The sequence below is a fragment of the Urocitellus parryii genome, chromosome 1 (assembly GCF_045843805.1).
Source record: "Urocitellus parryii isolate mUroPar1 chromosome 1, mUroPar1.hap1, whole genome shotgun sequence".
NCBI lineage: Eukaryota > Metazoa > Chordata > Mammalia > Rodentia > Sciuridae > Urocitellus > Urocitellus parryii.
Window position 1 is genome coordinate 179,958,615 of NC_135531.1, and position 13,986 is coordinate 179,972,600.

A 13,986-nucleotide genomic window follows, 5' to 3' on the forward strand; every position below is an offset into this window, starting at 1 on the left:
CAGTATTGGTTTTTGTTGTGCTTTAATATTAGCTACCTTTCCATTTATTTAGATCTTCTTTGATTACTTTCTACTTTCTGTCTTCACTTTCTGGTGGACAGGTCTTAACCTTCTGTTGTAAAATGCTGCAGTCTGGCTGGGCACAAAATCACAAGCCACTCACAGCCTTGTAGATTCAAACAGCAATTCTTTATTCCCGAACTCACACCGGCACTCTACACTTTCTGGGGAAATTCACGTTCTCTGCAAAATCCACTTCTGAATCCCAAATACTCTGGGAGCGGGCATGCCTGAGGCAGCAGGATATGCCCTATTCCCAGCAGGGTACACCTTAAACCTGGAACTGCCTTAAACCCAAGGAGCAGGATACTCCCTATTCCCAGCAGGATACAACCTAAACCTGGATCCGCCCTAATCCAGTAGGATCCTCCTTAAATCCGGATCCACCCTGGTCCTTGAGTAGGGTCACCTTTCTCAAACATACATGCAATGTCACTGCAAATGTCCAAGGCAAGTCCATTTCCACGAGTCCTTTCTCTAAGCAACATGGGGTACGCTGGCAAGGAAATTTCGATGCATCATTCCTACTTGGCAATGGCTCTCAGCAGTAAAATTCATTTCTAAGTATATTTTTATACAATTTATACTATTATATTACAATATAATAGAAGTGCTTCTTGTTTTCATTTTCCAGTGTAAAAATCTTCTATTTTTCCCCCAACATTGCCCTCTTTCAGCAGGAAGCAGATTGGAGATATCATCACCATTTTCCCATAGAAATGGAATGTAAAAATTGATAGTGGGGAAATACAACAGTGTCCCACTTTGGCTTTGAATGTAGCCCTTGCTACTCTTCCACGGCAACTTTTTTTTTTTTAAATGGACATTTTCTTTCTTTTCCTCTCTCTCTGCTCCTACCTAATCTCAAATCTCAGGGGGAAACAGGATTACTTTTCTTTTCCATCTGGGCAGGTTTATCAATCCTTGAGTACACACCCCCCCATAGGAACAAGTAATCCAGACTTTGGGAATGGTACCAGAAGATCTCAGAAATGACTATCTCTCAAACTAACTAGTGAATTACAACTTCAACAGAGAATACTTGGAATGTACATAGTATTTGGGTCAGCTCTTTAAAAGCCCCCTGTTCCTGCTGATGGGCAGAATCCCAGCCCCTGAGAAAGGTGTCCTCTGTGTTTCTCCTTTGCTAGCAAAACAATAAATCTTTTACCTTTTTCTTAAAAACATTTCTTCATTATTGGATTGGCATTGGGGACAAGGACCCGGCTTTCAGCAACAAGTGGGCTGGGTGAGGATGTAGTTCTGTGGTAGACTGTTTGCCCAGCATGTGCAAGGCACTGGGCTCAATCCCTAGCATCACAAAAGTATAATAGAGAGTGACAACTGTATCTGTGTGTGGGGGGGCGGGGGGGGTGCTGGGGCACCATTCTGGCTGGAGAAGTCAAGGAGGACCCTAAAGGGCCCTACAGACACCCAGGGAAAGCCTGGTACACAGAAGCTCTGAGACTGGACAGAGTGTCTTTCCATGGCCTGAAGCAGGCACAGCTGGAGACCAATGGTGGGGACCTATGGACAGAGATGGGGAGGAGTCCGGGCAGAGGCCAGGTCGCTCCCTCCTCTTGGGTCTTGGGAAAGAGAGGAAGAGAAGACACTTGAAGGAATGGTGTTGGTGAGAGTAGACACTGTCACACAGGCACCAGGGTTAGAGACTATGGGGTCTGCAGTGGGCTGAAGCTGAACAGCTGAAGTGGCACAGAGCAGGATGGAGTAAAAGAGGACTGAGAAAGAGGGAGTTGGAAGATGTGGGGCCTGAACTGAAGTGGCCAGAAAGGGAGCAGAAATGGAGGCAGATTTTTACACTCAAACCCAAGCCCTCTATCATTGACAGAGACTTGGGCTTTTTCCTTTTTTGACCCTCATTGGCCAGGATGGTGGTGAGTCCATAGCAACTGATTAATCAATTCATCCACTTGTTCAGCAAATATTTATTAAGCACTTGTTGTATGTCTGGTTCTGTTGTAAGCACCATAGATATATCAGTGAACATGGTAAAGTCTTTGGCCTCTTGGAGCTGTTAAATAAAAATTATAGTTGGGCTGGGGTTGTGGTTCAGCAGTAGAGCACTTGCCTAGCATGTGCAGGGCCCTGGGTTCAATCCTTAGCACCCCATAAAAGTAAATAAATAAAGGTATTGTGTCCAATTAAAAACTAAAAATAAATATTTAAAAAAATAAAAATTATAGAGCTGGGCATAGTGGCATATGCCTATAGTCCCAGCTATTTAGAGGCTGTGGGGAGAGAATTTCTTGAGGCCATGAGTTGGATACCAGTCCAGGGAACATAGCAAGATCCTATATCAAAAATAAATTAATTAGGAGCTGGAGTTGTGGCTCAGTGATAGAGCACTCGCCTAGCACATGTGAAGCACTGGGTTTGATCCTCAGCACCACATAAAAAATAAATAAATAAAATAGAGGTATTGTGTTCACCTACAACAAAAATAATTTTTTTAAATCAATTAATTAATTAGCTAATTAACTGAAATTTACAGAGGGCCCCAATTTAGACTGAGCTCCTGTACTGGGCCCCAACAGACCAGGCTAAAAATCAAAATGGAGTCACTAATGCTAAAGTTCTGTCACTCAGCCAAAACTGAGCAGTTTAATCTGACTTTCCTAGAAATAAGGATTGAGAGAAATGACAGTCAAATTTCCCAAACAGGCCAATTTCGGTTGTTATCATAATGAAGTTCCTCTATCTTAATCCCTTTACATAAAATGTAAGCTGATGTTAACCGACTACTTATTTTTCTATTGTTCCCTGTCTCTGTCCCCACCTGACAGGGAAAGAGCTTTGGACTAACAAATCTGCTTTTGGATTTTTGTTTTTGCTTTCTTCAAGCTGTCTTCTGTCTCTAAACCAACCAACCTCCTCTGCCCAGTTCACTGGAATGCATGTTCCATTTTATGGAATGAAGCGTTGCCCAATTCTAGAATGGAAAATAAAGCCAACTGTTGTACATTTGTTCTGATAGAGCATATGCTATGGAGGCATGGGGGTATGGAGGCAATAAGGGGGAAGGGAAGAGAAGGGAGGGAGCTGTTGCTTTGGTCTTTGGGGTTTTTCTGTCTGTTGAGGTACTGGCGATTGAACCTAGGGATGATTTACCACTGGGCTACACTCCCAACCCTTTTCAAAAAGTTTTTTGAGATATGGTATCACTATATTGTCGAGACTGACCTTGGACCTGTGATCCTCCTTCTATAGAGTAGCTGGGATTACAAGGGTGAGCCACTGCACCTGCCCAGGAGGTCATTTTAGAAGAGATGATCAAGATAGATATCATCTTCTCAGGGAAACCTGAGCTCAGAACTTGGGTGATGAGTCTTAGAGTGAATATCTTATTTTCCTTTTTCTTCTAATGCTGGGGATTGAACCCAGGGCCTGTGCATGCTAGGCAAGTGCTCTGAGCTACACCTCCAGTCCAGATGTGACTATCTTGAGGAAGAACTTTTTAGGCAGAAGGAGCATGTACAAAGGCCCCAAAGTAAGAGACTGCTTATTGACTGACCAATAGATCTAACACTTCTTGATCCACTGAGCAGAATGTATCCCTGCCCTTATCTTGGGAATTCCAAGGAACCTGCCTGAGTCCTTTTCAGAAAAAGGCGGTCAGAGGGTTGGGTGGGGCCATTTCCTGCCTTTCTGTCACTTCTCCTTCCCCAACCTTGGTCAGATTGGAGTTGGGGTAGGATGCTTTGAATTTGTCACATAGTGTGGAGAAAAGGCAGAGAAAGTCAAAAAGTAGGCAGGTTCAATGCTGTCCCAGAGCCCACCATTCACACCTTTGTTTTCTGGCTTTAACTCTTGGGGGCTCACCCTGTCATCCCGCCCCAATCTCTGCCCCTGCCATGGTCTGGCCCCCCTCACACTGAGGCTCCTGCCTGTTGGACATTCCTGAAGTGAGTTACTTGCCTCTCTATCTCACCAAGGGGGAGGGAGTCTGCTGCCTCTCCTAGCTCTGCTGCAAGTACAAGGGTCTTCAGAGCTCAGTACAAACTCAGTCCCTAGCCTTCTTATGGACCTAAAATGATGTGCACTGAGTAGTTACTTCCTCCTTATTATTCCTAAGTCATTTCTGCTTCTCCAACCATCTTGCTGACAAGACAAGTTGCTCCACATTCTACTGATTCAAGACTTTTCTTACTAACAAAGCATAACAGTCAACTTGTCCCTAAACATGCTCGACCACACAAAAATCTTAGAATCCTTGGAGGCGAGGAGGGTGCAGATTGCCCAACCTGACAGCTTTTTCAGATTTTCATTCCAGGCACTGTCTTCCCAATCAGGTGAAGTACTGCAACCTGGAGATCTCTCTCACAGAGCATTCTAGGGTGTTTTAGTCAGCTTTTTCACTGCGGCGACTGAAAGACCCAACCAGAACAACTATAGAGGAGGAAAGGTTTATTTAGAGGCTCACAGTTTCAGAGGTCTCAGTGGTTGGTTCCATTCTTCAGGGCTCAAGTTGAAACAGGACATCATGGTGCAAGAGTGTGGCAGAGAGAAGCAGCTCACATGATGATGAGAAGCAGAGAAAATCCACTCTCCAGATACAAAATATAAACCCCATAGCCTCGCCCCCTATGACCCACTTCCTCCAGCCACATCCCACCTGCCTTGAGTTACCACTCAGTTAATTCCATCACTGATTAGGTTAATGATATAACCCAATCACTTCTTCTCCAAACCTTCTTGCATCATCTCACAAGTGCGCTTTAAAGGGGGACAACTCATATGCAAACCATAACAGGGTTTCATGAAGGTCCTCCTTTCCCACATGAGTCCTTCCTACAGAGCCCAGAGCTTTAGAGGTAGGAGCACCTGGATTCTGGGACCCTTGACTAGGGAGAAAGTAGGCAGGGGCCTTGAAAAGAAGGCACCAGATCAGAGAAGGGCTGCTCTGCTTTGCCTTAGCTCTGTGGATCTCAAAGTCTGGCCCCCAAATCAGTAGTATCAGTGTTACCAGGAGTCTCACCCAGACTCAGGGTCAGAAACTCTGAGGGGCCCAGCAATCTGTTTAAACAAGCTCAGGGGGTGACTGCTGATGCAAAATGGTGATAAGAACTGGGAAGGCCATGGGCATTGCTCTCATGTGGCTGGACTCCATGGTTCCTGGACTCCACGGTTCCATCCGTCAATCCCCAGGATTGGGTTACTTAATTTCACCAGTTCTACGGGGCAGTGATATAATCAGATGAACATCTAAGTGAGAGATGCTCAACTGTAACTTCCCCCTTTCTCCCATGGCTCTTTGGGGTGGGGCTTGGGGCAGATAGTGCCGTCACTTTAAATGTTTCTGGCTAAAGTCACTGAGGAACAGTCTGCCTGCCTGAATAATCCAGAGAATTTAACATACTTCATTTGCTTGGAAGATCTTACTTTACCTTGAGCAGGAACCGCCCCCCCCCATCACCACCCATACTTCCCTACAACTGCAGAAGGGGTGGGGGTGCCACTTGGAATTTGCTGCCCTGGGGGTGGGAATGTTTCTGCATATCTGCCTCCTCCTCCCCCTTCCTCTCCTCCTTTCCTTTTTAAATTTTCCAGTGCTGGAGGTAGAACCCAGGGCCTCACACCATGCTAGGCCAGTCTATCACTGGGTCACACCCCCATCGACAATCAGAATCACCCCAGAAGGTTCCACTCCATTCACACCAAGGCCTTGCAAAAGCCCACCCTATCTTATCTTACTTATTAACCAAGGTTCAGTGAAGGAGGCCACCGCCCCCTGATTCTTCCCTCTAAATTCTACTTCCTTCCCTAGAAGCTGGATTGGGCCAGCTGGGGTCAGAACAAATTCTTCGGATCTTTCCCTTGCTGCCATCGAGGAAACTGCGCCCCAGGCGAAACCATTCTCCCAAGTTCGGGGGCGAAGGAGTGCCTCTGGGCTCTGAAGTCAGACGGCTGAGTCAGCCTCTCCCAGGTGCCCGAACCTCCTTCTAGGAACTCAGGGGATCGCCACCCTAGAGTCCAGGGTCCTCTCCTCCGCTTCCCGGGGGCTCCTCCGGGCTTCCCCAGCTGACTCAGCTTAACCTGAGCGGCTCAGGGAGGCGGAGCCCGCCCTGTTAATTACGACAGGCCCCGCCCCCGCCCGCCCCGCCTCGCCTCGCCTAGCAAGGGTAGAGAGCTCGGCTCCGCAGAGGCAGCAGCAGCCTAGCGGCTGGAAGGAGCGAAGTGACTGGGGGCGGCTGGCTGCGCATCATGACTGCCTTCGTCGTGCAGGTACCCGGAGCACCGCCAGCGGGGGGTGCTGCCCGCCGCGTGGGGAGGGGGGAGGAAGAGGAAGGGAGTTCGCACCCACAGCGAGTTCCAGCCCGGCTCGGGGCTGCGGGGGCCTGCCGTGCCCACTCCCTGTTGCAGACCTAACAGGTCCCCAGGAGAGTCCCCAGGAAGCTTACCTGGAGCGTCTATCCCGCAACGGTGCTCTCGTGGAGCGGGCTCCCCAGGCCTCTGCTCGCGGTCCCGAGGCTCCCAAACTCGTCTAGGGAGGATTTTCCGCTTCTTTTCGGGGTCACCAGCGATCTGTCGGTTAGGTTCACCAGAGGGCTCTCTCCTTCTTAAAAACAAAACAAAACAAAAAAAACGAGGCGAGGAGAATGGACAGAATCGAGTTGCAGAGTGGAGCTTGCCTTATGTAAGGGAGGGTAAGTTTCTTGGGAAGTTAGAACTTTCTGGAGCTAGAAAGACGACCTTGGTCCCGCGGTGGGTGCTGGTGGCGAGGTGAACTCACTGGGGACCAGACACCTCCGAGAAAAGGCTCCAGCGAAGGGACCGGTCTACTTCTGAAGACTTGATTTCTCCTTGGAGTGGTGCAAGGTGTTTGTATTGGCTGAGAACCTACATATTCTACCCCCTCCAAAGGGAATTCTGCGCGCGGAGCCCTACAGAGCGAGCTTCCTTACATCCAACCCTGATGGTTAGAGCCCAATCAATTTACATGCTGAGATCCTCATAACACGGTTAATGTTACTCTTCCGTTTATTTATTTTATTTATTTAGAGTTGGAGGTCTCTCTATGTTGCCCAGGCAGATCTGGAACTTGTAGGCTCAAGTGGTCCTGTCTTAGTGCCTCTCCCTCCAGTAGCTGGTTTGCAGGTGTGGTCCCAGGGGGCATTTGGCCCTCCTCATTTTGTAGATGGGATAACCAAGGCTCAGAAGTAAATTGCCCAGAGCGGCTGGCCAGAATCAACATTCAAACTCGGCGCTTCCCGCTTCCAAATACTATTCCACCTCTCTGTCTTTCTCCAACAGGAGACCCATAACCCCTGCTTCTGGAGTAGGGCAGGGAATTCACTGCTATCAGTTCCTCCTCTTGGTTTTGGTAAATGCCCTGAATTATCTCCAGTGATAGGCTTTGGGAGGAAGGAGACAGCTGGTGAGAAGGGTGGGACCAGGTAAACCCCTCAAGGAGTTTATCATCCAGCTGAGGAGAGAGACTTGTAAACAAGGAATCGTACCGGGAAGTGAGAGCTAAATTAGGAGGTACGCAAGCTTTGGGCAAGGTTAGTTGGCAGAGGAGGAGGAGGACTTTTTCTGTGGGGCTGAAGAAGGAAGAAAGACTGAGCCAGGTGAGGAGACAGAGCTAATATAGAGAAGGAGGAGAAGGGAAATGTGGGGAGGAGGGGCAGGCAGGGCATGCAGTCAAGCCACGGGACCCTACTCTGAGCTGGGGGAGGCCACAGGCTCCCAGAGGGAAAGGAGTTGGTAGGCTGACCTGGTAGTTGTCCCTGACACTTAGGAGCTCTTACTTGGCCCGTAACTTCATCTCCACAACCACTCTGTGAGGTATGAACTATTACCTTTGTGTATAGGTGAGAAAGAGAGAAAAAGAAAGGGGTTTTAAATAACCTAGCTTAAAAATCTAGGCCTGGTCATACAGGCCTGGGGGACAGAGCGGGTGGCATGCTGGGGCTGAAAGGAATAGAGGCAGACTGACACATTAGCAGGTGTGCAAGAAATTTCAGGTTGTTGTTGTTGGTGATGGCCTGACTCAGGCCTGTGCACAGTGGGTGTTGAGGGGCAGCAGATATAATAGTTGTGTTAGGGTGTGGGTAATATGTGGAAAGAGTCCAAGGTGTCTTTGGGGGTGCTATTGGTTGAGGGAGGCCGATGAGGCCCTGGATTACAGAAGAGGGCAGGACCATGGCATTATACTCAGTCAATAAGTCTTTATTCTACAGGTCACTAGAAATTATTCAAGGTCACAGATGAAAAAGGGAAACATGTTTTGTTTTGTTTTTTTTAAGCAGAAGTCAAAAGCCCTGAGATTTAAGTGATTGCCAGAAGGCACAGAGCTGGGGCTGTCAGGTAGGGGGTAGGACTCTACTGCCCTCTTTTCCACTTTACTACCCCTCCATTGAGCTGCTGCTGCCAGCTTGCCCTTCAAGAAAGGATTTCAGGGCCTGGATCCTTGAAAACTGGCAGAGGTGACAGCAACACAGGGGTGAGGTGCCAAGTGTTTTGGAACAAAGACTCCAATGTGCGTTATTGTTAGGAATATTATGAATCACTCCCCAAAATGGAGAGCTGCCCATTTGCCATGCATCTTTATATACATGATCTCATTTCATCCTTGGGAGCCCCCACCCCAGGGATGGAATGCAGGGACTTGCACATGCTGTGCAAGTGTTCCACCACTGAGCTACAGCCCCAGCCCCATCCTTGGGATTTTTAATGGTCAGAGTTTAAATGAAACCCTGCTTTGAGGCAGGAGGAAGGAAAGATGAAATGAGATCAGTTGTCCTCTCTCCAGATCCCAGTGTGATGACTTAGGGCCTGGAGATTAAAGTCCAGTCTAGGCCCAGGACAGGTGGGGCTGAGGAGAAGACAGGACGTGCCTGTTTTCCAGACCCATGTCTCGGGTCAAAGGCTTCTGGATCCTGTGGTCATATGACTTGTTCCATGCATCCAGGGCTCTTCCATCCTCTGACTATATTAATCTTTAGGAATTGTATAATCTTGCCAAGTGGCTTCACAGCCATTGCTGACCTGCAGGTGTCACCAACTTCATTTATTTATTTATTTATTTAAAGAGAGAGGGAGAGAGAGAGAATTTTTAATATTTATTTATTTATTTTAGTTCTCGGCGGACACAACATCTTTGTTGGTATGTGGTGCTGAGGATCAAACCCGGGCCGCACGCATGCCAGGCGAGCGCACTACCGCTTGAGCCACATCCCCAGCCCGTCACCAACTTCATTTAATAGATAAGAAAACAAGAGCCAATTGAGGTTAAGAAACTGTCCGAGTACAAGTGCCTCTACTGGTTTGTGGTATAGACATAGAGGCACAAATTTCAGAGTTTTCTTTGGTAAATTGTTTCTTACCAGTAGATCTACTTTTATTCCCTAATAAAGTTCAGTGCAGATTCCTTGACTCTCAGTGTCTCAAGCAGATAGTTAAAGTGAGGAAGGGGACCCAGCACCCTGCCTGGAGCCTCTCAAGGAAGCCAGGGGACATGGATTGATAACCACAGTGCACATTCCTGCCTGGGTGCTCTCTGCAGCACCTTGGGATCTCAGTGAAGGTGCTGGTCCTAGTTTTGGTGTGGCCTTTTGAGTATCCCTCTGTACTCAAATCTTCTTCCTAACCAGTAATACCAAGGCTTCAGCATGAAGGCCCAAGTCAGTATCTATTGCTGAATGTATTCTACCTCCTGCACGCTGTGCAACTGTCTGAGCAACTGTAATATGCATTATTGTGATGTGAGTGAGTGATGCTGGGCACGTCACCTGCCTTCTGCGTGTAGCTTTCTATAGTACCATCCTCCCAGGTGTAAGAAGAAATAGGATGCTACTTAGGCAGCAGGGCTGAATGCACACTGCATCCCTATTTGTGTCACTGGGGTGGAAATGAGAGTTGCCTCCTGTGTCTGAATCACATTAACAGACAGCTTGGGAGAGTTTTGGCCAGTCTCCCAGGAACAAGACTTTGCATTATATCCTACACTTGTCGCACTTACCTCATGGTATTGGCCTAGGTCTCACTGCACATGGCGTAAGGCACACCCATTGTCCTCTTTCTCCATTCTCCTGGTTTTCTAACTGTGACCATCATGTGTGAGCTATCTGTTTTGCTTACCTCCCAAACTGGGGTGTAGCCTGCTTCTAATACACACTATAAAGGGGGTGATTTACTGTATGACTGGGCAGATGACTCTTTTTAAAGGTGCTTTGGATAGAAGTGACAGTGGTTGCAAACCTGACTGTTTATCCCACGGCTCTTCCTCAAGTATCTACTGAATACAGAGGTCAACACTGTGTCAGGTACTGGGCACATGGCAGTATCTTGATGTAGGGACCCTGCCCTCCTGGAGGTCACAGTGTCCAATTGAGACAGACAGTAATGTGTAACTACAAACCACCATGGGAATGGGGAAGAAAACAAACAGGGTGCCTGGCAGAGAATGCCAGGAAAGGACCTACTTGGGGTTGGGTGGGGTGAAAGTCCTCCCTGGGGAGGTGACTTTAAATAGATCTGCAGCTCTATGGAGAAACAGTCATCCTGAAGGGGCAAGGGAGCTGCAGGGAGCCTGTTGGGCAGAGGGGGCAGGAGTTCCCAGATAAGAAAGTTCTAGGCATGGAAATAGGACTGCCATGGTGCCTGTGCAAGGCAGTGAGGGAGAGCCAACTGGGAAATGGAGTCAGAGAGGGAGGCAGGCAGGTCTTGCAAGGCTGGGGGGCTATGCTAAGGAGTTTTACTCTCTGTAATAGTTCTGTCTTTTGCCTTGTGGGTCAGTGGTTGGGAGTGGTGGCTCAGGTGGCAACTCAGGACTATGAGACACCTCACTGGACACCTAGCTCACTTGCCAGGAGGCTGAGGAGGTGAGGCATGCACTTTTCCAAGGCCGAGACCAGCAGACAAGAGCTGCAGTGGCCACCCCATGCCTAAAAGCTGCTAGAACAGACGCTGGCCCCCTCTGGGTAGAGTATAGGCTGAGCAAGGTTAAAGGGCAAGGTGCAAACATCTCTTGCAGTAGTCAGGATAGCAAGATAATCACATGCAGGCTGGACCAAACATAGAAAGTGCAGAACCTGGTGGGTAGGGGGGCATGGAATAAAGCTGGATGTATAGTGGGGAGAGAAACCATCTTACCTAATTATGTGCTAATGTCTCTGAGCTTCTCATAACCCTGTAGCCATGACAAGCAGGGCTTGTCATGTATCCTGGGCTGGTCATGTATCCTACCTCCCTGTGGTGATTTTTTTGTTGTTGTTGTTGATCCAGAGTCTCACTATGTTGCCAAGGCTGGTCTTGAACTTGTGGACTCAAGCGATCCGCTTGCCTTGGCCTTCCCAAGTAGCTGGGACTTTGGAGGTGTGCCACTAGCCTGACCCTTCTATGGTTATTTTTTAAAAATCTGAATTCCAAGATGCACAGAGTCAGAGGCTATAGATACTAAGTTTGAACTATCAAGATGCAGGGAGTCTATAGCGATCACCTGAGAGGATTTTGGTGGTGCTAGGATGGAACCCAGGGCCTTGTGCATGCTAGACAAGTGCTCTAACGCGGAGAGATACCCAGCCCCTTCTGAGGGCTGTTGGTTTTTCAGAGAGCAGAGCTTGTCAATCACACAGGCTGGATCTTATCCTGGAAAGTGGGACCCTACAGTGGTCTGTAAGGTGCAAAGAGGTGACTTTCTTGTCTTCAGGGAGAAGACTGGAGAGCCACCCAAAGCCAGGACTAGAGCTGGTCGCCCCTCAGCAAGATGCTTTTTTCTTTATACTAAGTAGTTTCCACTTCCCTCCAGAATGCTTCCTGTGAGGTTTTGTTTTGTAAAAGGATTCCAGAATATTGTCTTCTTTCATCCTTATATGGGCAGACAGTGCAGATATATTCACAGGAAACCAGAGCCAGAATGAAGGGTAAGACAACAACCCCAGGAGCTTAGTGGGGCTGGGAGAAAGACCCTGCCCAACCCTGCCTGGGAGTGGGAAGAGTTTAGACACAGCCGTGAGCAGGCACATTTGAAGTAAAGGGCCTTGGGCCAAACTGCCACCTCCTTGATGAGTAGCTTGAGCAGGGCCCAGGGCTTTGGTAAACCTGTTTATCACCTGTAGTGGGATCATGCTGATCTTGCTACTGCACCTCCCCCCTACCCACATGAATCCATACTGGTAAGCCTCACACCATGTCAGGGTACTAAAAGGGCCAAGGGTCCTGAGGCTTCCCTGTGACTTTATCAGATTAATTATCTATTGTCTAAAGGCCCTGGTGAGAGCTACTAGCCAGGTGAGTTGCAAAGGGAGATGGACAGAATCTGCCTTGGGCCAGGGACCTAGACTGTCCTTTCTTTCTGAACCTCTAAGCTTGTCCCTGAAAATGAGCTGGGGTCCAGGGAGGTGCCCTCTTCCTGCAGCGGGTGGCCAGGGAACGAGCCAGGGCATATTCCCTTCTCTGTGTTAGCAGGGCAGAAAGACTGACAAATAGAGCAAACCTCTTCCCAGGTACCATTTATTTCCCCGCCTCCGTTCTTGGGCCTCTGAACTGCTATTCCCAGAAGAGCAACACAGACCAAGTCCTAGGCCTTCATCCTGTCTCACGGTGCCCTTGTCACTTCAGTTCTGAGGCATCCGAGGCTTGGAGGAGGGACATTTACAGCCACAAGGAGAGCACAGGATGTCTGCTGGGGAGACGGGTCTGTTCCAAGGCAGTGTTCAGCCTCCCAGGACCTGCTTTAACCTCTGTCCACCGTCGGCATCGTTCCGTCCTCAGATGATACTGGCCCTGCAGATGCCCCGGCTCTGCTCTGAAGGGCTGCCCTTGGTGCCATGAGTGGGGCCACTGGTGCCATTGCTGAAGGACAAACTGAGGGCCACAGGGCGCAACGGGAAGCCTTGGAGATTCCACTGCCGCCACTTCTTCTGAACTTCTAGCTGTACCTGCCGGAGACCAGCCATCAGCCAGGAGGGAGGGGCAGCTGGTGCCTGGAGCCTGGCTCACTCCCAAGGGCCCCCACACAGTGGTGCCACTTGTGCCCCACTGGTCCTACTGTCCCTCACCTGCCAGCCCTGTGTCCCATAGGTACTGAGGGCTCCCTCTATCTTGGGCACTTGGACCTGCCTCTTAATGACACTATGTCCCAAAGAAAGAACTTGCGGTTTGTTTCCCAAACTGCAGAACTCAAACATTCAGAACCCCACTGACACAACTGTCTGCTGAATCTCATGAAGCCACCCGGCTCTGAGTTTACCTGGGAGCCGGGAACTGCTCCACAGACACTCCCCTCCTCATCCCCGACTGGAACAGTCCGACCTTTGAGGCCAGGCTTGATGCTTAACTTTTGGAAAACATCAGAGGTCATTTCCATTCAAGTCTGGTGAACCTGAACAGGCTGTGTTTGGGTGCCAGATCCTATTCAACCCATGTTGATTTCGTGGCTTTTGTGTGTCTGGAGCCTCTTGTCCTGACCCTAGATGCTCTGCAAGGCCAGAGTCCTCCCCGGGGAGTCCATACCCATTTTGAGGCCTTGGAGGATTGAGCTACAGTTATCACTTCTGAGTCCCCATTTCACCTATGGGAAGACTGAGGCCAGAGAGGGGCAGTGACCCAGATCAGCCATGGAACAAGCAGCTGAGCAGACCAGAGCCTGGGTTCTCACTGGGTGCCTATCTATACTCCCCCAAGTTTTTAAAACTTACCCATGGATAAGAATCCTCTGGAGTGTTTGTTAAGGAATACTTTCTCAGGACCCAGCCTGGACCCACAGAATCCATTTTTGCTAACCAGAATTTGGGGGCAGGGCCTGGGAAGTATTTTAACATGCCCAGCAGGTAAATCAGCTGCTCTTAGCAAGACTAGACTCCTAGAAGGCTGGTCAAGCCCCTTGGCCATGTGGCCCACATACCCACCCTCCACAAATAGCCCTTTCTTCCCCCATTGGATCTAGGTAGCTCCTGCCCTGGA

At 49.0% G+C, this 13,986-nt stretch overlaps 1 protein-coding gene across 1 annotated transcript in view; it reads right to left on the reverse strand.

Annotated features, from left to right (window-relative positions):
- Positions 1 to 12,672: 12,672 nt before the first annotated feature.
- LOC144250261 (secretin receptor-like) overlaps positions 12,673 to 13,986 on the reverse strand; it is a 63,945-nt gene continuing 62,631 nt past the window's right edge. The window contains exon 13 of the mRNA XM_077792778.1: positions 12,673 to 12,962. Within this exon, the coding sequence (XP_077648904.1) occupies positions 12,792 to 12,962 (171 nt within the window). The 3' untranslated portion in view covers positions 12,673 to 12,791. The remainder of the gene's footprint in view (positions 12,963 to 13,986) is intronic.